The 24764-nt window shown below is 38.2% G+C and overlaps 1 protein-coding gene across 1 annotated transcript; it reads left to right on the top strand.

Moving 5' to 3' along the window:
- Positions 1-6174: 6174 nt before the first annotated feature.
- pspc1 (paraspeckle component 1) lies at positions 6175-23904 on the top strand. Its single transcript, XM_085447441.1, has 10 exons — positions 6175-6727; positions 6967-7116; positions 7215-7366; positions 8627-8722; positions 8866-9062; positions 9401-9485; positions 9767-9872; positions 16249-16306; positions 20707-20843; positions 21273-23904. The coding sequence occupies exons 1-10, from the start codon at positions 6347-6349 to the stop codon at positions 21456-21458; spliced, it is 1548 nt and encodes a 515-aa protein (XP_085303567.1). The 5' UTR covers positions 6175-6346; the 3' UTR covers positions 21459-23904.
- The last annotated feature ends 860 nt before the right edge of the window (positions 23905-24764 follow it).

Raw genomic sequence — 24764 nt, 5'->3', positions numbered from 1 at the left:
GGATTAAGGTCTGGTGACTGTAGAGGCCAGAGTACAGTGAACATGTTCAAGAAACCATATTGAGATGATTTAAGCTTTTTTACACTTTGTTTTATTCTGCAGTCATCAGAAGACGTATACACTGTGGTCATAAAAGGATGGAAATGGTCGGCAACAATATTCCACCATTAGCACCCTGAAGCATTGATCTAATGCGATCCTATAAGGATGGATTCATGTTTTCATGTTCTTTACACCAAATTCTGACCCTTTGATCTCAATGTTGCAGCTCAAAGCAAGACTCATCAGACCTGGTAACAATTGCCCAACCGTCTGTTGTCCAGATTTTGTGAGCCGGTGTGAATTGTAGACTCAGTTTCCTGTTCTTAGCTGACAAGAGTGATATCTGATGTAGTCTTCTCCTCTATTAAGATGCTCTTCTAGGTGCGTTGGTTGTAACAAGTTATTTTTCCCTTCATGTCGGCTCAAAGCAGTCTGACCATTCTTCTCTGACTTTTGACATTAACAAGGAATTTTCACCCAGAGAACTGCTGCTTTTAGATCATCTTATGTAAACCACAGAGATGGTTGTGTGGGGAAATCCCAACAGATCAGCAGTTTCTGAAATACTCAGACAAGCCCGTCTGACACCAACAAAAAGGAGGCATTCAAAGTCACTTAAATCGCCTTTCCTCCCAATTTTGCTTGACACGTGATTTCTGTTGAAATGATCTGTGGCTCCAAAGTTATGCGCTATCGAGTATATCACTGTCGGTATAATTGGAAAGCCTGTGAAATCAAATATGTTGTGTGACATTTATGTTTATTGGCCAGAAAGTATGCATGCGTCAATATGGATGTATATATGTCTAATACAGGGGTGGGCAATTCCAGGCCCCGAGGGCCGGTGTCCTGCAGGTTTTAGATCTCACCTTGGGTCAACACACCTGAATCACATGATTAGTTCGTTACCAGGCCTCTGGAGAACTTCAGGACATGTTGGGGACCTAATTTAGTCATTTAAATCAGCTGTGTTGGTTCAAGGACACATCTAAAACCTGCAGGGACACCAGCCCTCGAGGCCTGGAGTTGCCCACCCCTGGTCTAATATGTCTTTAACTTACCCCAGCCCAGCAGGTAATACTAAAGGAAATGTTGTTTTTCTGCAAAGAACTACCAGAGTGTGCAGGTAGATGCCCTCACAAAGCATCCAGAAGTAGTTAACTTAACTTCACTAAGGTTGTGAGCACAATAACGGGCACAGTCAAGGTAAGGATGAAGTAGAGAAAGACATTTATGTGGAGAGTTATCCCTTGGCAGCTCAGACTCCTGATGGTTATTAGAAGAGAAGACACATTAGATTTTTACTTTTGAATCACAGACTTGTCCTTAAAGTCCCACGAACTGAAACACCAATCCTATCTCCCCAGTCAAAACAGGTCAAGGCACAAAAATTTATATTTAATATATATGCTGATGACATCACATGCTAGCCTGCTGTTCCGACGAGACACTCCAGGAGAGCAACGATGAACATTACAACACAGCTGGACAATAATCATATAGATGAATGATTTAAGGATGTGAGTGTTATGACTGATTGCATAAAGAGTTTTAAAGTCTTAAAAAATGACTGCAAATGTATAACACTCATCAGCAACTGTGTGATGAATGGAAGCAGGAAGAAAAAAGTGACACAATATATAATAAATCACTGTGCATTTGGTTTTTTTTATTTTTTATTTATTTAACTAATCAGGCTGCAGAAACTGAACCAACGAGCATGAAGAGTTCAAGTTTTTAACAAAGGTGACCTCTGCTGGATATAAATAATAACTAGATAAAGTTGGCACTTCATGGGTCCTGGATTTAAGTCTATGGGATGGAAATTTATTTTTAAACATAACTAATATGTAGGACTGCTTTCTTCCATTTGCGCAACATCTCTAAAATTAGAAATATCCTGTCTCAGAGTGATGCTGAAAAACTAGTGCATGCATTTATTACTTCCAGGCTTGACTACTGTAATTCATTATTATCAGGGTGTCCTAAAAACTCCCTGAAAAGCCTTCAATTAATCCAAAATGCTGCAGCAAGAGTACTGACAGGGACTAGAAAGAGAGAGCAGATTTCTCCTGTATTGGCTTCCCTTCATTGGCTTCCTGTTAAATCCAGAATTGAATTCAAAATCCTTAAATAATCAGGCCCCATCTTGTGTTAATGACCTTGTTGTACCATATCACCCTATTAGAGCACTTCACTCTCACACTGCAGGCCTACTTGTTGTTCCTAGAGTATTTAAAAGTAGAATGGGAGGCCGAGCCTTCAGTTTTCAGGCCCCTCTTCTGTGGAACCAGCTTCCAGTTTGGATTCGGGAGACAGACACTATCTCTACTTTTAAGATTAGGCTTAAAACTTTCCTTATTGCTAAATCACATAGATAGGGCTGGACCAGGTGACCCTGAATCCTCCCTTAGTTATGCTGCAATAGGTAAAGGCTGCTGGAGGATCCCCATGATGCACTGAGCTTTTCTTCTTCAGTCACCTTTCTCACTCACTATGTATTAATAGACCTCTCTGCACCGAATCATACTTGTTATTAATCTCTGTCTCTCTTCCACAGCATTTCTTTTATCCTGTCTTCCTTCTCTCACCCCAACCGGTCGCAGCAGATGGCCCCATCCCTCCCTGAGCCTGGTTCTGCCGGAGGTTTCTTCCTGTTAAAAGGGAGTTTTTCCTTCCCACTGTCGCCAAGGTGCTTGCTCATAGGGGGTCATATTGTGTCGAGCTGAGGAACCTTAACAACAAAGCACCTACACAGACATTAAGCTTGCTGTTCTACCCCAAAAGGATAGGGAGAGCTCTTTATTGTACACTTCCCTCTACTACACTGTGTTTCAGAGGGTCAATAACTACAAGCCTGAACTCACTCATGGCACTACATTCTTTACATTAACAATAACTGTCTGGGAATTTATACTGCAGCATCAACAAGAACAGTTAAGAGTCACGTAACCATAAACAATAGTTTAATAGTTTAATTATTTATATAGCACATTTAATTACAACAGGAGCGTTGACCAAAGTGCTGTACAAGAATACAACATACATAATAAAACAACTTAGAGTATTAAAAGCAAACACCAAATATGAATTAACAAATAACAAATAACTCTCATGCTGTATTAAAAGCCAGTAAATAAAAATGCGTTTTAAGATAAGATTTAAAAAGATTGACAGTAGGAGCCTGTCTGATGTGTAGGGGTAAATTATTCCACAGCTTAGGCGCTACGACTGCAAATGCTCGATCACCTCTATGAACCAGCCTCGACCTTGGTACAGCTAAAAGCAAAAGATCACTTGATCTAAGAGATCTAAGGGGGGTATAAGTCTGCAAGAGGTCAGACAAATACCCGGGAGCCTGTCCATTCAGGGCTTTGTAAGTCAACAATAAAATTTTAAAATTAATTCTGAAGCGGACAGGGAGCCAATGAAGGGAGGCAAGTACCGGGGAAATGTGTTCACATCTTTTAGTACGTGTCAGAAGACGAGCTGCAGCATTCTGGACCAACTGCAGCCTTGCCAGGCAGGTCTGGCTGACTCCAGCATATAAGGAGTTACAATAGTCCAGCTGGGATATAATAAAAGCATGAATCGCTCGTTCAAAGTTTTTAAAAGATAAAAATGATCTCACCTTAGATAAAAGCCTCAGTTTGAAGAAAGACCGCTGTACAACTGAGCTAATTTGTTTTTCAAAGGTGAAATTGCTGTCAAGTATAACCCCCAAATTTTTGGCATGTGATTTGACAAAAGGCTCAAAACTGTGCAGGTTAAAATTAGAAGTGTTGGGATTACCGCTTGGTCCAAAAATTATCACTTCGGTTTTGTTCTCATTAAAGTTAAGGAAATTAGAGGCCATCCAGGATTTAACTTCACCGAGACACTGAAGTAAGGGTTCTAGTGAGGCAGGACTGTTTCCCTTCAATTGAAGATAGATCTGAGTATCATCGGCATATGAATGAAAACAAATGTTGTATTTTCTAAAAATTTGACCTAAAGGCAGCATATAAATGGAGAACAATATTGGCCCCAGTATAGATCCCTGGGGAACACCACAAGTAAGGGGAGCTGAGGAAGAGATAAAATCGCCAAAGCTCACAGAGAAGGTCCTGTCAGACAGGTATGACCTGAACCACTCTAATGGGGTGCCCTTTACACCACAATGCTCCAACCGTGAGATTAAAATACTGTGGTCAACAGTATCGAAGGCAGCGGTCAGATCTAAAAGCAGAAGCACAGCTGAGTCACCTGAGTCAGTGGCTAATAAAAGATCATTAAGAACTTTTAAAAGTGCAGTTTCTGTGCTATGAAGAGTTTTAAAACCAGACTGAAACCTCTCAAGAACATTGTGTCCATTTAGAAAAGATTGCAGCTGAACAAACACAATCTTTTCCAAAATTTTCGACAGGAAGGGGAGCTTTGAAATAGGCCTGAAGTTAGTGAGGATGGAGGAGTCAAGATTAGGTTTTTTAAGTACAGGCTGTACAACAGCATGTTTAAAACAGGCTGGCACAACACCTGAGCTAAGGCTGCTATTAAAAATAGCTAAAATGTCAGAACTGACAACCTTAAAAATCTTTTTTAGAAGATGTGTTGGAATAATGTCATTTGGACACGATGATGTCTTTGTGCCACTACATACTTCCTCCACCTGATCAAGACACACAGGCTCAAACTGATCAAAAACAGCAGAGCAGGTGAATATTTTAGACACGTCATGTGAGGGTAGGGCGATCATAGATCGAAGCTGTTTTATCTTATTGATAAAAAACTTCAAAAACCTTTCACAGGTGTCTGAGGAACTATTAATACAAGAAGCTGGGGAAATATTCAGGGCAGAGTCAATAATTGAAAAAAGAACCCGAATAAACATCTTAAACAGCAACACATATTCCCAAGGCATGATGGGAGATAACTAGCCGCTTCCAACACACCACAATATGATTGTTGTATGTATCTGTATGTATTATTTTAGGCTCTACCTTACAATATAAAGCACCTTGAGGTAATTGTTGTTGTGATTTGGCGCTGTATAAATAATATCAAACTGAATTGAATTGAATATGAATTCTAACTGTTGTCAAATAGGGCTGTCAGCTGTGTACCAACCTGATTGCTGCACAACACAACTGATGGTCCCAACCCCATTAAGACAGCAAGAAATTCCACAAATGAACACTGTACAAGGTACACCTGTGAAGTGAAAGCCATTTCAGGTGACTACATCATGAAGCTCACTGAGAGAAGGCCAAGGGTTTGCAGTGCTATCAACAAAGCAAAAGGTGGCTACTTTCAGGAATCTAAAATATAAGACAAATTCAGAGTTTTTTATATATATATATATTTTCTTTGCTGCATAATTCCATATATTTGCTTCATATATTTGATGTCTTCAGTATGTATCTTCAAAGTAGAAAGTAGTAAAAATAAAGAAAACGCATTAAATGAGAAGGTGTGTCCAAAGTTTTGATGGGTAGAGTATATATTTTAAATATATAACTTTCTACAGACTGAGTATCTGAGGATGATGTGAGTAACATCAGCAGCAGCAGCAGCAGCAACAATACAATACAACATGTGTAATAGTGATAGCCAAATGTAGCTTTCTGAAGCATTAAAGCTTGTATTGAGAAAAGGTTCATTACTCGAAGCTCTTCAACACAGTCATCTTTGGTGACATCTGGTGGGCAAAAATAAGAAGAGCAGCATGAATCTACAACTTAAAATGAACTGCTTTATTATGATGCCCACTCTACAGAGCTGAATTAACAGCTTCTGTTGGATATTGGGCTGATATGGTGCTTTGAACATGTATTTTTTGGGGTGAAAAAATGACGTTATGTCTATGTTTATAATAAATCATTTTGATTAATTAACCTTCCTTGTTAAAACGTGTTCCATGGTGAATGAAGGTTCTGTTGAATCGTGTCCAATGAAGTTTCGGACGTCATTGGTCACGTGACTCTGTTCAGACGAACCAAGCCTCGTTTCGTAAGTGTGTTGAATGCGCCGGAGCTTCAGCTTCAAACGTGCTGTTACTAGTAACAGGGTCAGTTGCAAAAGTCTCTTCTCACAGTTCTCTACAGTAATTGGTAAATACTTCTTTACACTAAAACGAACCATCAAATCTTGTAGTGACTATGGTAACGCTTACCCGATGCGTCTGCCACAAATCTCACGAGAACTGGAAGAAAGTTGCGCACGCAGCCGTCGCCATCTTTAAAATTAGAAGGAGGCGTTTGCAGGCATTGCTGGTGTGCAGCCAGTTAATTAAACTTGGGCAAATTTCTACAAAGGTATTCCAAGCATGGCTAATCGAAATATGCAACAAGTTAACATGCAAAGCAACAATTCTCCTCAACCGGCGAGACGCGGAACCGACTCACCGGCGGCGGAGCAGACATCGGCGAACAAAGACAGCCCGGCCCCGCCGCCGAGGCAGTCCCCCGTTACTGAACAAATGGAAGGAGCTGTGGAAGGAAGCGGCGAAGGCCCGACAGAAATGACCCTAGACATTACTAGTTTCCGAAAGCCCGGTGAAAAGACGTTCACTCAGCGCTCCCGTCTTTTTGTCGGCAGTCTCCCGCCGGATATTCCAGAGGAGGAGTTCAAAAACCTGTTTTCTAAATATGGGAACGTCAACGAGGTGTTCATCAACAGAGAGCGGGGCTTCGGCTTCATTCGTTTGGTATGGAAAATAGTTCTACTTGTTGGTTTTAACGTGAAGCCTCAAATATAATAAACACACACACATATAGCAAGCTTTTATGTAGCATTACTAATTAATATATATTGGAAGGTAGCGTCTTATATTTGAGAGTAAATTATTTATTTTTTTGCAATTCTACATCCTATACGTTATGTCAGGCACACTTTAACAATGTTGCGTGAAAGCAATGTTGAGGGAATGCGTCTTTATCCCTTCAGGAAACCCGAACTGTAGCAGAGATCGCTAAAGTCGAGCTGGATGGGACTATTTTGAATAATCGACCAATCAGAGTCCGCTTTGCCACACACGGTTCTGCGCTCACAGTGCGCAATCTGCTGCCTGTGGTGACAAATGAACTGCTGGAACAGGTAGAGTAGACAAGAGAAGAAAACTACTTAGTAAAATCTGCATGTATTGCTACAATGATTTATGCATTTATGGTTACCTAACTTCGCTGTATCCTCAGGCGTTTTCCCAGTTTGGACCAGTGGAACGGGCTATTGCTGTGACAGATGATCGAGGTCGTCCCACTGGGAGAGGCATTGTGGAGTTTGCAAGCAAAGTAGCAGCGCGTAAAGCTCTGGAGCGCTGCACCGAGGGAGCACTGTTGCTGACCACGTAAGGAGCAGAGGGATGAGGCTATTTAATGAGCTGAAAACATTTGAATATGTTCATTCTGGTGTTGAGTTTGTAATTACATTCGGTTCTTTAAAGTAACTTGTTTTTATTTTAAAAATGCAGCAACACCACATTAGGTCCTTGCCATTATAGAAGTGAAAAAGATGGTTTTAGGATTAATTTTGTCACCCTTCATCGGTATCCCCAGTACTTCCTGTGGCGATGTTTCATAGGATTAATACAGTAAGTCTGAGTGTACAGATACATGAGTCTGCACAAATTGGACATGCTTTCAGAACTTATTTCCATAATCACTTTGTCACAAATATGTGAGCAATATAATCAAATCATTCTCCGGTGAGAGTTGTCACACAAATGAAATCCTAACTAAATCTCCTGGGACTTCAGCTGGTGACAGTAGTAGTAGCTTAGCATCACATGAAGCAGTTTTCCTCCTACTGAACATTCTAACAGACCCTACAGCATGGAGGAGATGTCAAGAAGCTGCAGTCCAAGATAATGGAGCTGGAGTCCATCTGGAGAAGCAGCTGAAGGGTACTGAGAAATGCTCGAATAGCAGCATGGACAGTGAGCCAGCAGTTGTGCAAAAAATGCAGGCCAGGAAGGGCTGGGGATAGCTGGTGAGAAGTGACTGAATTTTTAAAATAAGAGGAGATTGTCCAGTGGAAAATTAACTGTCCTCATGGCATTTGGCAAAACAGGTTGCCAAATGCATATATGCGGATCTCCCAAATTTTATTAACCAATAGAATAGAATAGAATAGAATTCAACTTTATTGTCAATGCACATTCACAGGTACAGGGCAACGAAATGCAGTTTGCATCCATCCAGAAGTGCTTTAGTGATATAGATATATTACAATATATATTAGCAATAATATAGATATGTAAGTATATTACAGAAATGGGTCTATTATGGTATGTTACAATGTACACGGTATGAAGTATGTTGTGAATATTCTATAACTATAAGTATGTACAGGCTGTAGTGAGTACAAGCTATGTACAGGCTATGAACAGGATATAAATATGAAATAAAAAAAAACTATACAGAAATATGAGATATACAGTTATACAGAAATGTGAACTATGCAAGTTATAAACGGTTGTGGGATTAAAAAATTTTCGTATGTACAGAATGATTATTTACACAGAACTATAGTTCTGTGTAAATAATCATTCTGTACATACGATAATATCTGCTAATGTTAGAATTAACAGTTTCTTCACTTTTTTCAGAACACCCTGTCCTGCCATTGTGGAACCTGCAGAACACTTTGATGATGAGGATGGTCTTTCTGAAAAACTGCTCCAAAAGACTCCGAAGTACTATAAGTAAGCAATGAGTCATTTTGCAGTCACATCGTAATTCAGTGGATTTGTTTCCTTCCTTTGATACTGTTGTAGACAACTGAAGGTCCGTATCAGAGGAATGCTATAATTCGGATTTATTGACAGTACTTGCATTTTCTCCTCAGGGAACGAGAACAGAAGCCACGTTTTGCTCAGCCCGGGACGTTTGAGTTTGAGTTCTCATCTCGTTGGAAAGCTCTTGATGAGATGGAGAAACAGCAGAGGGACCAGGTGGACAGGAACATTAAAGAGGCTAAAGAGAAACTGGAGGCCGAGCTGGAGTCAGCCAAGCATGAACATCAGCTCATGTTAATGAGACAAGGTGTGATCTGTGACCTTTATTGCTCATTTTTACATATGGAGTTTAATACCAGCCTGCTAATGTGGATAATATCTAGTAATGTTTTGGAGATGCTAATCAGCTTTTCGCATATATTTAGATGGAAGAAAAGTATATGGACCTTTCCGAAATGAACTGGTTAATAATACTGTTAGTGTTTTCTCTGATTTAAAAAATGAAAGAAAGAAAAATTGTTATTTCACAGAACTTGGTGAAAATAAATATCATGCAATATAATGTAGCCTTACAATCAGTTGCCTTTCCAGTGAGTCTCTCATTTCTTGGATGAACTTTTTTTACGTTTACTGTCATTGATCTAGACCTAATGAGACGTCAGGAGGAGCTGAGGAGACTTGAGGAGCTTCGCAACCAAGAGCTACAGAGACGAAAGCAGATAGAGATGAGGTGTGCTTCTTTATTTAAGCGGTTAATGTGATTAGTATTTACTGTAAAGGGCCAAATGATATTGTTTTGCTTCTCTCGAGGCACAGATCTGTTAGGTTAAAAGTCGTGGTTCATTTTTACCCCACTTGTCCCATTTATTTTGGTTGTTTACATATTAAAAATAAATGAAAATTACTGGACTAGAATCAATCTGACGATAAGATGCTTTCTTTTAAAGCTCATTGAGGTTTGTGTTAATCGATCTGCAATTGTTCACACATTGTTCACTCTTTGCTTTGTAGGCACGAGGAGGAGAGGAGGAGGAGGGAGGAGGAGCTGATGAGGCACAGAGAGCAGGAGGACCTGAGACGCCAACCAGATGGCTTCAAACCAAACTACATGGAAAACGTGAGTACAGATGGAGCACATACATCCACCTGCCTGGTTACTTTCTATACTGATGTGAGGGTACACAGCCACCTAAAATTAATAGCATCTGCCAGTAATGTAACCTAAAGGCTGGTGTTTTTTTTAATACTTTCTTACTTAATACTTACATACACAACCTGTATATTTATGCATGTCACATCGCACCATAGATTTTGTTTTGTTTTATAGTTCATTTTCAAAGGTCTAAATGTAGGAATATAAAGAGATTGACTTATTGACTTTGATGAAACTACCTAAGTAGTGTGATACACCCTGTATAGCCATCAATACAGAGCTGTACCTTTACATCTTACTTCATAACCTTCAGTTGTTGGACTTTGTTACTAGTAGTGTGTCTTATCTGTTGCAATCACTTTTATTCCTTTCTTGAGGAAGTAGTTTTAATATGACGATGTATCCTGTACTTCATACATCAGTTCCAAAATAACCCATAATTTTAACACGCTGGGTTGGTTGAAGTTATCATTTTTGGCTTCTAAGAGCAGAAGTAGTGTGAGTATGTCAGACCACATGCACAAATGTTGGGTTTAGTTTGTGCTTCAGGTCGCTATCCTTATAGAAACATCCCCAGAACTGACATTTCTTTTATAGTCAGACTTGTGTAGAAATCTAGTTTGACAGCAAATTTGATTAGTAGGAAAAGTGCTGCATGCTCTTTTGTCAAACTAGTGAAAGAAATATTATTTTTTGGAAACTGCGAGCTTGGCATGTGGCTGTTACCGAAGTGGTTATTTGGAACAAGAAGTTACACCACTTAAAGGTCAGGTATCACAGGCTAGCTTGCTAACTTTAATAAGTGATATTATTAGGAATGATAACTGTTTCCCTTTCTCTGGTCACAGCACTTGGTCATACCAACACTATTGTGTGCATTGTAGATATATAAATAGCATTCAAATTCTTCTATTTACCAAAACTGTAAGTTGGAATCTTTCATTCTGTAACTGTAAAATAAGCCAACTTGTGCAAAAATAAGCAGAAAACACAAATTTTCTAACAAATGACGACACTGATGAAATTTCATGATTCAAAACATTTCTGTGACTGGAGTTCACTGGTATATTAACTTTGTACCCAGTTTATACGACTAACAAGTTAATACAAATAGCTAACATGTAGCAGCCCTCAGTGATAGTGAGGGAACGTCAAGATTAGCTTCACTTCCCTGACCCGGTGGCTGTGTTTATATTTTATATACAGCCTGTGGTCTTTGCTGAGCAGAACATGTTTTTCCTGTTTGGATTCATTTTGCGTCACTTCAACTGACAAGAATCTGACTCACTATATTTTTTTTGTAGTTTTTCTACAAGCTTTATTTGACTTCAAGCTAGAGCTGGGCGATATAAGATTTTTTCATATCACGAAATGTTTTTTTCATTTCAGGCAATAACGATATATATCACGATATAAGCCAAATGACTATATTTGTAAGATTTAAATGTGCCGTTGCTCACAAGTAAAATGTGAAATAATCAGCAGCTTGTTTTGATTTAAATATTTATTTCCCATAAGTCAACAGGGTAGATGTACTTAAGGAACATGAGACTTTTTCAGATAAATAAAGGCAAATATTGCAAACTACACAAAAGGCAGCCGCTAAAGCGTTTAAGTTTCAAAATAGAACAAACGAAACAGACTAAATTGTCAATTCCACTTAGAAACAAAATATTAATTCTAAAAATAAATCTTAGTTTGTTTTACAGAAGAACAGACAAAATTGACTAACTTTTGTCAATATCAAATAAACTGAGAACTAAAAGGAAATTCTCAATCTCTCCTTGTTGTATAGCTGAGCTTTTCAAACACTTTTAACAGTTACTTTAGTCTGACAAAAGCCGAATGACGAATTAGCGCTTCCAGTCAGAGACTGAGGCTACGTCCACACGTACACGGGTATTTTTGAAAACTGAGATTTTCCATTTTCGTTTTAAAAAATAATCCCGTCCACACATAAAGGCAGAAATGAAGGGAAACGCTGCTATGAACATGCCAAAGCAGCAGGTGGCGCTAGATTCCTAACCGTGCAGAAATGTTGGCCAATTAGAAGTCTAGAAGCCTCAGTGGGAAAAAGTAATCAAAGCTGGGGCGTAGAAGCAGAACCCAGTCGTATGTGTGGACGGACAGTAACTGTGTGTATATGTAAGCATTTAAACACTGCAGAGAGTAGAATTAACAGTAACAGTATTGTAGAAATTCATTTCACCGAAACAATAACGTGGCGCACAGTGTGACGTCAAAAAATGCGCACACCTTTGACGCTGCGTTTTCTCCGTTTTTCTAGTCCACACGTAAATGCAAAAACGGAGTTTTGAAAAATATCCACCCTGGCCGGAGTTTTGAAAAATCTTCGTTTTCAGTGACCAAAAACGCCGCTTACGTGTGGACGAAAGGCGCAAACGGATAGAAAAATCTGCGTTTTCAAAAATACCCGGGTACGTGTGGACGTAGCGCATGCACCAGTTTATTGTATTTCCAGACTTGCTTTCGGCACAATTTACAGTGCACGCTACTCTGTTTTTTGTCAGACTTGAAATAGCCGAAATACCTTCACACTACGGAACTTCTATGGCTCTTCCGTTCGACAATCTCTCCGGCATTGGAACCATCATCTGTTTTCTCTTCGGTCATGCTCGGTTGATTTTTCTAGTCAGCACACTCATTTCCTCCATTACCCGGGCGGTACGGTGGCTGGCTGCTTCCCAAACAAATACACATGTGCGGCTTGGCACTTGTGCTGTACGTAACAAGTCACGTGACGTGACGCTGCGGCTGTGATTGGTTCGGCTCTGCGCTACTTAATTTGGATTGGCTGTTCTTTTTTTCTTTTTTTTTTTAAGAGGACAAGAGCGGCGAGGTCTATCGCAATAGTTTAATTTTTCTATCGAGAAAAAGTTATATCGCAATACATATCGTTATCGTTCTATCGCCCAGCTCTACTTCAAGCTTTATTTGACTTCATCTCCTGTTTATGAAAGCTTGTAATGCTTTATTAGTTGCAGTCAGAGCCATTGAATACTCAGAGTTGTCAGTGGGGGTTCAAAATGCATGATTATTGTGATTGATGTAGAATTCACATAGTTCCTGAAATGCTTATTAGGCATTTCAACGATGTAAATATGTATAGAGAAAACTGTTTGTTCGTAGTTAGTACTCAATAAATGGTGACCTACAATATTTTTTTTTAATACCATATTAATGTATATGTAGTTTATGTATATTTATTCCTAAGTTAAATAATAAAGGATTTACAGTAAGCCTTATTTGTTGTCGTAACATAGTCAGTGATACATGTTCAGCATGTTGGTGTTAATTTGTTTCTTTCTTTCTTTTTTTCTTTTTCCTCATAAAGCAAAAATTAATTGGCTGTGCCACATTTATGTGTCTGCTAACAGTATGGAATAACATAGCCTAATCTGTCCAATGCATCATTAAATCTCTAATCACACATTACGCTGTAAACCACCAGCATGGTTTAAGAAACTGGGTTTAGATGTGTTGTTATTTAAACGTGTTATCTTTAACAAACACATCCCAAATGTATATGCAGCTATAACTGCTCCACTATTGTGAGGATTGTTAATCGACTCTTGGCGTTTTTTGATTGTTCTTATTTAGTTATTTATTTAAATAAATAAAATTGTAATGAAGGAAGAAAATATGACTGCAAGACTGGTCGTAGTTAGGACCCTCATAGAAACTACATCCGTCTCAGACTTTGTGTAGTTCAGATGCTGAGCTCAGAAGATCATGACAATGTTTTCAAAACTTTAAGCTGATTTATTTTTATCTTTTAAAAGGGGTCTATTTAATTTTTTATTTTCTTAAAGAACTACAAAAAGCTTTTATACAAAATAAAAATGAAGTATTAGCAGTATTTTTGCAGAAGTGTTGTTTTAGGTAATTAAGCTATTAATGTCTTAGTGCTCAACAGTCTTATGTGGCAATCCACCTTTTTGTAAGGATGTGCCTTAGTTTCGTTTCAGTTAGCAGGATGCACATGCACTAAACAAAATCTGAAGTCAAACAGTGTAGCTCTGTTGCACTGCCAGTTTCTAAATTAAGTTCTCATGATCTCAATACAGGTTGTGTGAATAGAGTTTTTGCTACATAGACATTTTTGCTACGATTTAAAAAGAAAATATTAGTTATGTAATAAAACATGTGACATCCACCCCAACCTGTTCTATCTTATTAAAGTGTAACATGTAGGGCTTAACTTTGAAAATATCTTTACAGAGTCTATAAATATCTCGTTTTTAAACATGCTGAGGGCTCTGTATATGATCAGCTGGTAAAAAGCAACATTTAGTGTTAACAGCAGTGACTATTTGTAATGATCTGACTATGCTGTCATGTAGGTGTGTAGCTGTTCGTATGATACTGCATTTTATTGATTTCTGTTATAACTTTTCTCTTCGTGTCCTTTGCTGTGTTTAAAGGTCCTGTTGGCGTCTCTTTACTTTCACATAGCAAATGGATGCTGAACAAATGTACTTAGACCTACCAATGTCTGCCATCTGTCTCTTATGACTTTTAGTCAGAGTAGTAATCAAAAAATACAGTACAAAAAATGGAAGTGTCAATGAACATGAATATTTTTGTAGTAGAATACCTGAGAAAGAGCAATTAGAAACCACTTTGTATTAACCAGACAACTAAGAGGGTTTCATGTTTTGTTTGTCAGGACATTTGCCACTTAATGTGGATATAGTATATATCCACATAATAGTAATATCTTGCAATGATGAGGAAAATATTTTTTTAAACTTGCTCATGTCCTTGTAATTTGTAGTACTTAGGTGTAGGTTGTAGTACAATGTTGTAGGTTTTATTGTCTCCCAAGAATCTAAATCTTGCATTTGTTGCTCTCTAGAGTTTAAAGTAGCAGTAAAATAATCACTGTTTGATAGATACTTTAGTGCAATTTTAGTCAGTTTTCTAGTGTCAGTCAGTTTTTCATAGTGACCATTTAAAAGGTAAGTACAGTAAATGGTACAGAAGTTTAGAATCACAGTATTTCCAGTAACTTGTTTCCTCTCCCACCTTCTCCAATGATATCTTTGATGTAGGCCACATTCATGATTGTCGTTGAACTGTATTATGAAAGTCTGTTGTATAGATTGTGATTTAATTGTGGAAATGTGCATATCGACCTACTCATACAAGTTTTACTTTATATTAAAATAGAACATTATTTTTTTTTTATGTTTTCTCATACTAGATTTGGTCTGTTTTGAATCTTAATTACTTTTTGTGTCTGCAGGATTGTGTGTGTGTGTGTGTGTGTGTGTGTGTGTGTGTGTGTGTGTGTGTGTGTAAATGAAATGTCTTAGTAGGGGTGTTGTGTGCGTGTGTGTGTGTGTGTGTGTGTGTGTGTGTGTGTGTGTGTGTGTAAATGAAATGTCTTAGTAGGGGTGTTGTGTGTGTGTGTGTGTGTGTGTGTGTGTGTGTGTGTAAAAATGTCTTAGTAGGGGTGTTGTGTGCGTGTGGAAAAGCGAGCGTGACCATGGGGTCGGACACACCAAAATGACCTTTTAAGCGGGTATCACCAAATCCTCGCCTGTCTGCTACCATTAATGTACATGTACATAGATTTTTGACTTTGGGTAAATATGGTGACTGTGTGCGTTTTGTGCTTAGCTTCCAATGCAAACCAAAAATTACAACACTAGTTGTTATATGATATGTTTATGTAAAAAAAAAAAACTAAAAAAAAACAAGGAAAGAACTTCAGAACAACATTTTTGGATTTACAAAAATTACAAACCAGTTATATTGTATTTATATATAATATTTTTAATTATTTAAAGGAGAAATGCACTTGTACATGCTGTACTCAGATATGTCCAAGTGCTTTCATTTTTATACTGACGCGGGTCTGTATTGCAAAAACTGTTGTTATTGGTCGAGAGAGAGGCAAAATGGACTCTATTTACTTTGTTCTCCATCCTTGACATTCTGTAACTTGATAAATTACTACAAATGAAGGCTCCCTTACAGTATTGTTGCAGTCACCATGCCGTCCTTGGATTCACATATGAAGAACGTGCTTTATGAAATTTGCCAACTTGGTGTGTCAGATATTAACAGTTTTATTTGATACATATTTTTACAAAAGTAATTTGTCCTTGTTTGAATAGAGTCAAAGAAGCACTAAAGCTAACACTAAATTCTAGCTTTACTACAACTGCTATTCATCCAAGTGTGAGATTGCTTGTCTGCCATTGTGTGGAAATGTAATGATTTGTGAGTGTGAGTGTTCTGCAGTTGGCTCTCCGCTGAGCGTTTGTATTTTAGCAGTGTTATTCTGAAGGCTTCTCTTCACTTCTTCCAGAGAGAACAGGAAATGAGAGTGGGTGAGCTGGGCCCTCGTGGAGCCATTAATATGGGAGGTATGGGCATCATTGTGTAAGGACTGGTTAATACAAAAACCAGATCAAGTGATTTGTTTTCATGTTTCAGGTTTATTCTTCTTGCATTCCTAGTGGCTTATTTCCAACACTGCAATTAACATATATTGGAGTGTTTTTAATGCTTTTTCAGTTGGAAATGGAGTCAGTTGGGATGCAGTACACAGCAGTAAAAATAAACTATGTTCCTCACAATAACATGGACTTGATACTAACAAGAATTTACAGTGTGCTGAATGGGTACTGTCTCTTAGGGTGGTGGGGTTGATAGTTTGAGAACTACTGGGTCTCTGAGCCTTCATCCTCAGCTCTGTGTGGGTCTGACATAATAGATAATAAATGTTAAAAACATATTCATTTATGTGATATTTTAAGTTGTACAAGTCTTGGCCTTTAGCCTTGCAGTACATGCAGACTTAATTCTTTTTCTTTCATGTTGGGAATACAAATCATGTCTTCAACAATTTGTGATCTTCTGAGTGCAGGATGAGGGGCTGGGGACTGTGGATTCTCATTATATAGACTCGACACATTAATCTTAATGTTAGCTGTTTAGCATAAAGACTATAACCTAGGATTGCACATCACCTTATAAACCATTCTGCAGTAACTCATTTAAATGTCTCATAGCAACTCAATAACTCATAGCAAAATGTCTAGCTAACTTCATTTAAAGAGAGTACTGTATCTGGTTCGTAATGTGTGCTTTTCAGTGTAACTATCTACAGTGCTTTAAAAAAATGATTTGCAGGTGTCATACATTTGACATGATTTTTTTTTTCTCTATTATTTTTAAAAAGTCAAAGTATTCCTCAGTTTTTTTTAAAGAAGCTTAATATTACAAAGCTTTTGGTACACTGTAGATTTAGGGCAAGCGTCTGGTGGTACTTTAACTCTGCCAATATAGAAGCATCTGAATACATGAATAATTCTGCAATCTGTGAACAGACTATAATGGAGCTTAACAGAAGCTTAATGGAGCTTGCAATTTTTCTGCAAAAATAAAAGCCGTTTTGTCTGTGCTTGCTCCATAACGGCCTTCTTTAGTGCCTCGAAAAAGCAAGAGTAATTAGTGTTGTAATGTATTAGATAAAACGGGCGACCCAAGCAGGGGCTTCAGTTTATAGTTGGCCTTGTATTGGGTAATGTTGGTGAGTGATTTCTGTTACAGGATGAATTTCACTTCTGGAGCTCATCAGCTGCTAAATTCATGTTCTTTGTAAAAGTAATGTCAGGTCATCAGGCATTGTTGGCACCATCAAATTCATGTAGTTTAGCTAAGTTATAGCACCATCAATTCTTGCTAACGTTATTGCTGTGTGAGTGGAAATGCTAGTTGAGTAGCTTTACAAATTACTTTATCAGCTAATGTGATCCATGATATTAACTTTAATAATAAACAGTATTGATTTTAATTAACAATCAATTATGTAACTGTACATAGCAATGGTTAATATATTTTTTTTACTTTAATAACTAAAAATTATCCAAGACACAAGTGACGATTCGTTAGCTAGCTAGTTGTAACTTGCCTGCCCTACCTTAATCTGTCTTTGGTAACTTTGTGGATTGCTGTAAGAGATCCATGACATCCAGTGCAGTGTTATAATGTATGACTAGGGATGGGTATCGTTTAGGTTTTATCCGATACCGGTGCCAAACTGGTACTTTTGAAACGGTGCCGGTGCTCAAACGGTGCTCAAACCGGTGCTTAAAGAATGGAGAACACAAAATTGGTCCAAAAACCTCTCATGTTCAGCTGGTTTTTTGTAAAAAGATAACAATGTTAGCCTTTTCTGCAGCTATGGGGCATATATGGTATCACTCTTGGCTGGAAGCTTAAACAATGGAAAAAAACACAAACTTTGTCCAAAAACCTCTCATGTTTAACTGTTTTCCACTTTTTCTTTGGTCATTTTAGCCTTTTTGGCCAGGGTGAAGGGAGTATCTGCCATCAAACAAGAAGACAGCCGCATGTAGCTATGATGATGTTTGCTAGTTCACCTTACATGCATTAATGTAATAACGTGGTTAGCCTACTCAACGTAAATTACACACGAACAACATTAAGCTACTCACGCAGAGAAGAACGGCTGCTGCTGCCATCATCCTTATCATTTCTGCTACACTGACAGGGCTAGGGGCCAGGACTCTCCTCTTTGTGTTTTTGGGGGATGTTGCATAACAGGCAACCCACCCGCAGTAGATGCGCTCGGTGTGAGGTCTCGCAGCAAGCTATCAAATACGGCGCATTTCTGGGCTTTTAAAAAGAAACGCTATGCGTCGCCAGGTGTTTAATCGGATTCTTGGTGTTACCTCCTTTGACAGTATCACAGTATCAGCTTAAAGCACTTGTTGCAGGCTGCTGAGTTTGCATATTTTGCTGTGAAGTACAGCCAGGCTTTTGACCGCTTCGCCTTGGGCATTTTTAATCTGTAGCTCTGCTCTAAAAAAACATACGTACCTGGACCCGCCTACTATCCTCGGAAACGTAAAATGATTGGCTAGAAGTGTATCACAGCTCAGGGAAAAAAAGCACCGAAATAAAGCACCGAAATGTGCGCTGCTTTTCGGTCTGGTTACTACCGTTTATGTCAGAACCGGTGCCATCATGGCACCGGACACCGGTACCCATCCCTATGTATGACAGTCTTTTATGTTCCATCAAGGTTTAGCTAATGCTAAAACAGTGTGCAAGCTGTCACAGAAAACATTTTAATGCAACAAGATGGAAAAATTGGGGAACTGTTAAGGTAGATGTGTAGCATCTCCAAAATCTCACAATTAAAGTTACTACTATGTAAGTAAGAGGAAATTGAATAGTATCCTTAATCGTGTTTTCATTAGTGTAGAAACCCATGTAATTTCGTATATTTTTGTTAGCTTAGAAGAAACGCTTCTTTTGTACATGGAAACAACAGATCCACTTTCACTAGGCCTGTCATAGTGTCATTTTTCTGCAGTGTCCAATAATACCCAAACACTGAGCTCTATGTTTCTAATATATATGTACAGAGTGAAGTACAAATACTGTAGTTGGTTCCAGTCTGCTACCTGATCTCTACCAAGTCCTGCACACTGCTTCTTTAACACATGTCATTTGTTTTAATATATAAATGGTGTTAGATACACTTTGAACAACTTTCTTTAATTTGTTTTCTTTGATATCACTTTCGCCTGTCCCAGTGACAACTCCATAAAGTTCTTTTCTGAGTATGCTACTTTAACCAGTAAATGAAATAATATATGAATACACTGAATGTATGGCATTGTTTGTAAATAAGAGTCTGGCAGAATTATGATGTTGCTCTGAAACTATTGATGGGGGATATGTAGATGTTTGTGTTAGTTAAACTGCCTTCGCTGATCTAGTCATGTTGATTATACCTGAATGCAAAGTAAAATATGTAGTATGCGTTTTATTTGTTTATTTATTTGTATTCTGATAATAGTCAGTTTTCAAATGGTGATTAATCCTCATTCAAAATGCTTGAAAACTTGTGTACAATGCTCTTTCTATCTCCTATAATTTAGAAGTATGATTGATTTTCTTTATTTTTTGCTCACATCTTTTATCATGTAAAAGAAATATTGGCCTAATTCAGTAAATAGGATTATGTTGATCATTGATTCTGAATTGAGAGTAATTTTCAAGTCAAGTTGATTATTAGCTCCAGAAATGTACAGTCTTTTGAGGTGGGGGTTAAATAATGAATCACATGTTTGTAGAAGTCTTTTTTTTTGGGGGGGGGGGGGGGTAGTTGACTATTACTATCTAGCTTCTCCAGCTCTGTATTTATTGTGATTATGGTGATGTGCAATCCAAGGGTTATTAGAAATCTATGGACTTTAGGAGTTGGTGTTATTTTTATTTATTTATTTTCTGTCTTTTACTTACCATGAGGCAGCCTTTATAATTCTGTCGGAACATAGTCCTTGTCCACTATTTTAACTTAACGTTGGTTTTTGGTTGTAAAATATATTTATTTATTTTATCTCAAGTATTATGGTCTTGTCGGTCATTTAGTTGGTTCATTGTTGAATTGCCATGAAATTCTGCAAAAACATTTGGGTGATGTATCCTCATTATTCTGGTGACTTTGGCTTTATCTTGTTTATGTCACTCTGAGGTTGACATCCTGGTTTTAACTGTGATGCTGATGAAGATTTGGATGGATTCCTATGAAATTTCTCAAAATAGTAATTCCCTTTTTGTTGCTCGAGTACATCTCGTAGACTCCAGGATCTTTTACCTTTTGACCAAAAACCAATGTTAACTTTTAAAATATTAACAATAGCTCTGTCTTTAAGCTACCGTTGATTTACATTAATTACACTAAACTACCAAAAGACCAACCAATGCTCCGTTGTTTTGCGTGTAGATGGCTATAACCAGGCCTCTGCGGGGCCCAGTGGTAACCAAGGTCAAATGATGGGCATGAGTGGAAGGGGAGGACCCACTGGCCCGGAGGGAACAGCAAAAATGGGGACACCATTGATGTCAGAGAATGGAGCCATGGTAATGTATATAGAGAAATAAAGAAATGTTTTTCCAGAAGAAAAGTTTCATTTGGCTTCCAAGAAATTTCTAAAAATGATTTTAAAAAGTAATTGAACATCAGCCAAGCCTTAAAAACATTATACTGGGAAAAATTAAGATTTTACGAGCTTTGTTAAAACTGGAAACCTAACTAACAGTTTCATTCCTCTCTCTCCCTTTGTCTACGTGGTTTATTTCTCTCCCGTTTACTGTTGGATGATGACACTTGGATCAAACTAAACACTGACTGAACCCATTCTTGAAAATCCTGCTCCTTGCATCATTGCTCTTCTGGCCTCTGTTCATGTCTTTGTGGGGGGAAAATTCTCTCATACTTGCAACACAACTTTTATATCAATCCTTCAATGTTCCCACCATTTCTACAACACCAACGTCATGATAACACAGCGAAATGATAGATACCCACAAGGCGGACCCATGGTGGGGCGACCCGATGCTGGCTCTCCAAAGCAGCAGCAGCCGCAGCAGCCAGCACCACTGGGCCCCCAGGCTGGACCAGCTCCAGGATTTGGGAGGGGCAGTCCTGTGGGGGGAGTCTTTGATGGACCAAATAACAAGCGTCGTAGATACTAACCTCTCTTGGTATTCATGGATCTGTGTTAATGAGCCCTAATTATTGTTTTTACAGTTTACAAGCCCGCTACCTTTCCTGGGCATTTATTTTGTAATTGATAAAATTACAGAACATGCTTTTTATTTAAACTTGTCCTCAGTGTTTACTTTTTTGTAGAATATGATTCTTCCCTCTGTGGTCCGAATGAAGCGGGGGGTTTTCATTGTGGATCCATAGTTCCATAGCATTTTAAGGGATGCTTTTAAGGGTAGGCAGGTTTGCAGTCGTAATGACTTCTATTGTGTGAGATAAACTTTTAAGTTGGTTTAAGGGAATTTTAAAATAAGGTTACAAAAACACAAAGTCAAAGTTCTCAAAAAAATAGTGGTGTTATTCCTGCAATTTGACAGTCAGTACCAACAAATGTTACATCTCCAAAAAGTTGATTCTGTTCATCTGGACGTAGCGTTTTGTGGGAGAAACACTACGAGAAACAGCACATCTGCATCCACTGAAGGAACAGTGGTCTGTTCCTGACCTCCCAACCCATTGTTCCTTCAGTGGGCTGGTTTCAGTCATTATGCAGATGTACTGTTTATAAGATTGGGGAAACCTGCAGTCAGCTGAGACTGAGTCACTTGGATGAGTGATGAAACGTTTCTCCCACAAAACGCTACGTCCAGATAAACAGAATCAACGTTTTGGAGATTTACTTCCCTGGATGATTGAGAATGCATCAAGACGTTTTAAAACAAATGTTACAGTTTTAAATAACAAATATTAAGTGAACACAAGAATGTATGATAACATGTTGCCGTCCTCAGTGTGTGCTGACCTGTATGCAGGCACAATGAGTAAACGATGATAACTATGGGTAGGAACTGTACAGTATGTACTATAGTATGCTATGGTGATGTTTCACCTACAAAAACAGTTGAATGATGCAGTGATTCAGCAGTGATTATTATTTTTGGTTTGTTTTTATTCATTACAAGACAGTTATGATGCATCACATTTCTGTTTCTTCACTACACATTTACCTTACAGCACCAAATCAAGACATTGGTATGGGAAGCGATATATTATTATATTGATATATTGTTGGGTCCCCCACCGCACCCTTCCAGTTATGTCAGACACCCGGTAAAAATGTTTGTCTCGAGATGTTAGGAACTGCTTTCAGCTCCTGTTACGTGTTCTGCTATGTTCATTGTAACAAGCTGACGAGCTTTACCAGCATGGGATTTTGAATATCTCTCCAAGACTGGGTTATCAAGATTAACAAGTGGTAACCTTTTGAAATATTTATAATTTGGCATAGCAAACTGAAACTTAGACTTGTTACTTTAGATTTGAGTCAAATATTGAAGTACAGTATTTAGACAAAAGTACTGGGTAGATTACATCTACAGGAGCTGCTCAGCCATGGGACTACATGCCATGAAACTCCTGGCTTACAGTTTTTGTGCTGATGTTAATGGTAGAGGAGGTCTGGAACTTGGTTGTCAGCAAATATTCCACACTTTGTATCCATGCAGCCAGTGACCCCGCTCCAAAAAGAAACTGTTGCTAAGTTGCAGTTTTTGCTAAATCAGTGGTCCCCAAACCCCGGGCCACAGACCGGGTGTGAAATTTATGGTCTTCAGGGTTTTTATTGGTTTTTAGTGCTATTTTCTTTTTTATCGTTAACTCTGTTTCCCTGGATCTTTTCCCGTGTGTTATGAACAAATCTTTTTTTGGTACCGGTACTGGTTTTATTTTGTTGTATTTTTCCATGACACCTTAAAGGCCGGTCCGTGAAAATATTGTCGGACATAAACCGGTCCGTGGCCCAATAAAGGTTGGGGACCTGCTAAACGCTTCCTCTTTGCAATAATACCACGTATCATTGTGGTGATATATCAGAGGCAAGATCTTTCACAGGCTGCCTTGTTGCCAGCGTTTAACCCTGTACTTCTGTCCATGCAGTGTATCTCCATGTGACTGTCGGTTGTACTTGCTTTTTCTGACATTTTCCAACCTACAAACCATTAAAGAACACGTGCTAGCATGTTCTCTGAATTTTCACATTGACCTATAGTCAGTATTGGTTTTTGTGGCTACCTGTTAGTGCTATAATGATAAATATCCAGCAAAGGTAAATTGCTAGGAAGGTAAATTTTTATGTCCTTATAATACTTTTTTTTTCCTTTGTGTTTTGATCGTGGTGTTTCCTTTGTACATTCTTACAATTTTTGAGGAGCTGTTCAGACTAATGGAGAGTGAATGTTTCAGCAGCTTAAATCATCCTGTATTTGATGGTGAAGAGAAATAAAACATTTGTAGGAACTTGTTTCCTTTTAATCAAAAAGTTTCTTTTTTTTAAGCACTCCTTTCACTTACTGTGTAGTTAAGACTCTATCATGAGTAATGTGTACTGCTTTTAATAAAATTACAGTGGATCTACTTATCCATGAGCACAAATTATGTTGAACAGTGCTGTTGCTTCTTTTCCAGATAGTTTTTGCATAGTGAAGGTCATCTTCCTGTTGAAGGGAAGTGTGCCTCATCAAGCAGTATCCACACGGTGTGGCAATAAAACACCCAAATCTCTCTTTCCATTAGCAGAGCCCCCTCCAAACCTCTTCCACTATACCTGAAAGGGTGTCAAGCCTCTTGTCCAGCATCTTTTTGTTTCGTCATTAATTGTCATCCAATTCCCCCCCCCCCCCCCCCCCGTTTTTGCCCAGTGTCTTTGTTTCTTTACTTTTCTTGTTCTTTTAACATTTTGGCTCAGAAGTTGTTGTTTTTTTTTTTCTTTCCAATATATGTTACCACCCATCATTGTGGAGTTGCCTGTTCACTCTTTATTTCGAAAGTATTGTATTGTGGGAACCGTTTAATGAAGCCACCACTTGAAGACATGTTAAGTGCAGATCGAGCTATAGACTTCAATTCATCCTGCTGTGTCTTTGTATTCTTGTAAAGCCCAATTTAATGCAGGTCAAGTTTATAATGCAGCACTTTGCTCTATAAATACAATAGTGAAAAAATGATTTTTCTAAAGTAAAGTGTGTACTGGCTCCAATATCGGTTTCCTCATAATGCTAATTTGGCAGTATATCATTTGCAGTCATTTCCTTTATAACAGCTTTTTTTTTTTTTTTTTTTTTTTTTAATGTTTTTAATTTGTTTCAAGTTCCAAAATGATCTCAGCTCCATCAACATTGTTTGAAATACACAAAGAAGCAGAAGAGAGCGTAGTAACGCTCTGCTATTTAGCTGACTGCAGTTCATTTTCACTTGGACAAAAAAAAAAAGAGAGAGAGATTCAGGAATCTGGAGTA

This window comes from Copadichromis virginalis, linkage group LG23, assembly GCF_057382275.1.
Source record: "Copadichromis virginalis isolate Kocher_CV1m ecotype Utaka linkage group LG23, C_Virginalis_male_GT1.1, whole genome shotgun sequence".
Taxonomy (NCBI): domain Eukaryota; kingdom Metazoa; phylum Chordata; class Actinopteri; order Cichliformes; family Cichlidae; genus Copadichromis; species Copadichromis virginalis.
Note: the sequence above shows the minus strand (reverse complement) of the source record. Positions and strands in the feature narration are given on the sequence as shown.

Bases quoted from the DNA above. Each gene is read 5' to 3' on its own strand.
- pspc1 (XM_085447441.1), top strand. From the start codon at position 6,347: ATGGCTAATCGAAATATGCAACAAGTTAACATGCAAAGCAACAATTCT. The intron at 9,873-16,248 runs GTGAGTACAGAT...CACTTCTTCCAG, and splicing joins AACCAAACTACATGGAAAAC to AGAGAACAGGAAATGAGAGT. The intron at 16,307-20,706 runs GTATGGGCATCA...TTTTGCGTGTAG, and splicing joins TGGAGCCATTAATATGGGAG to ATGGCTATAACCAGGCCTCT.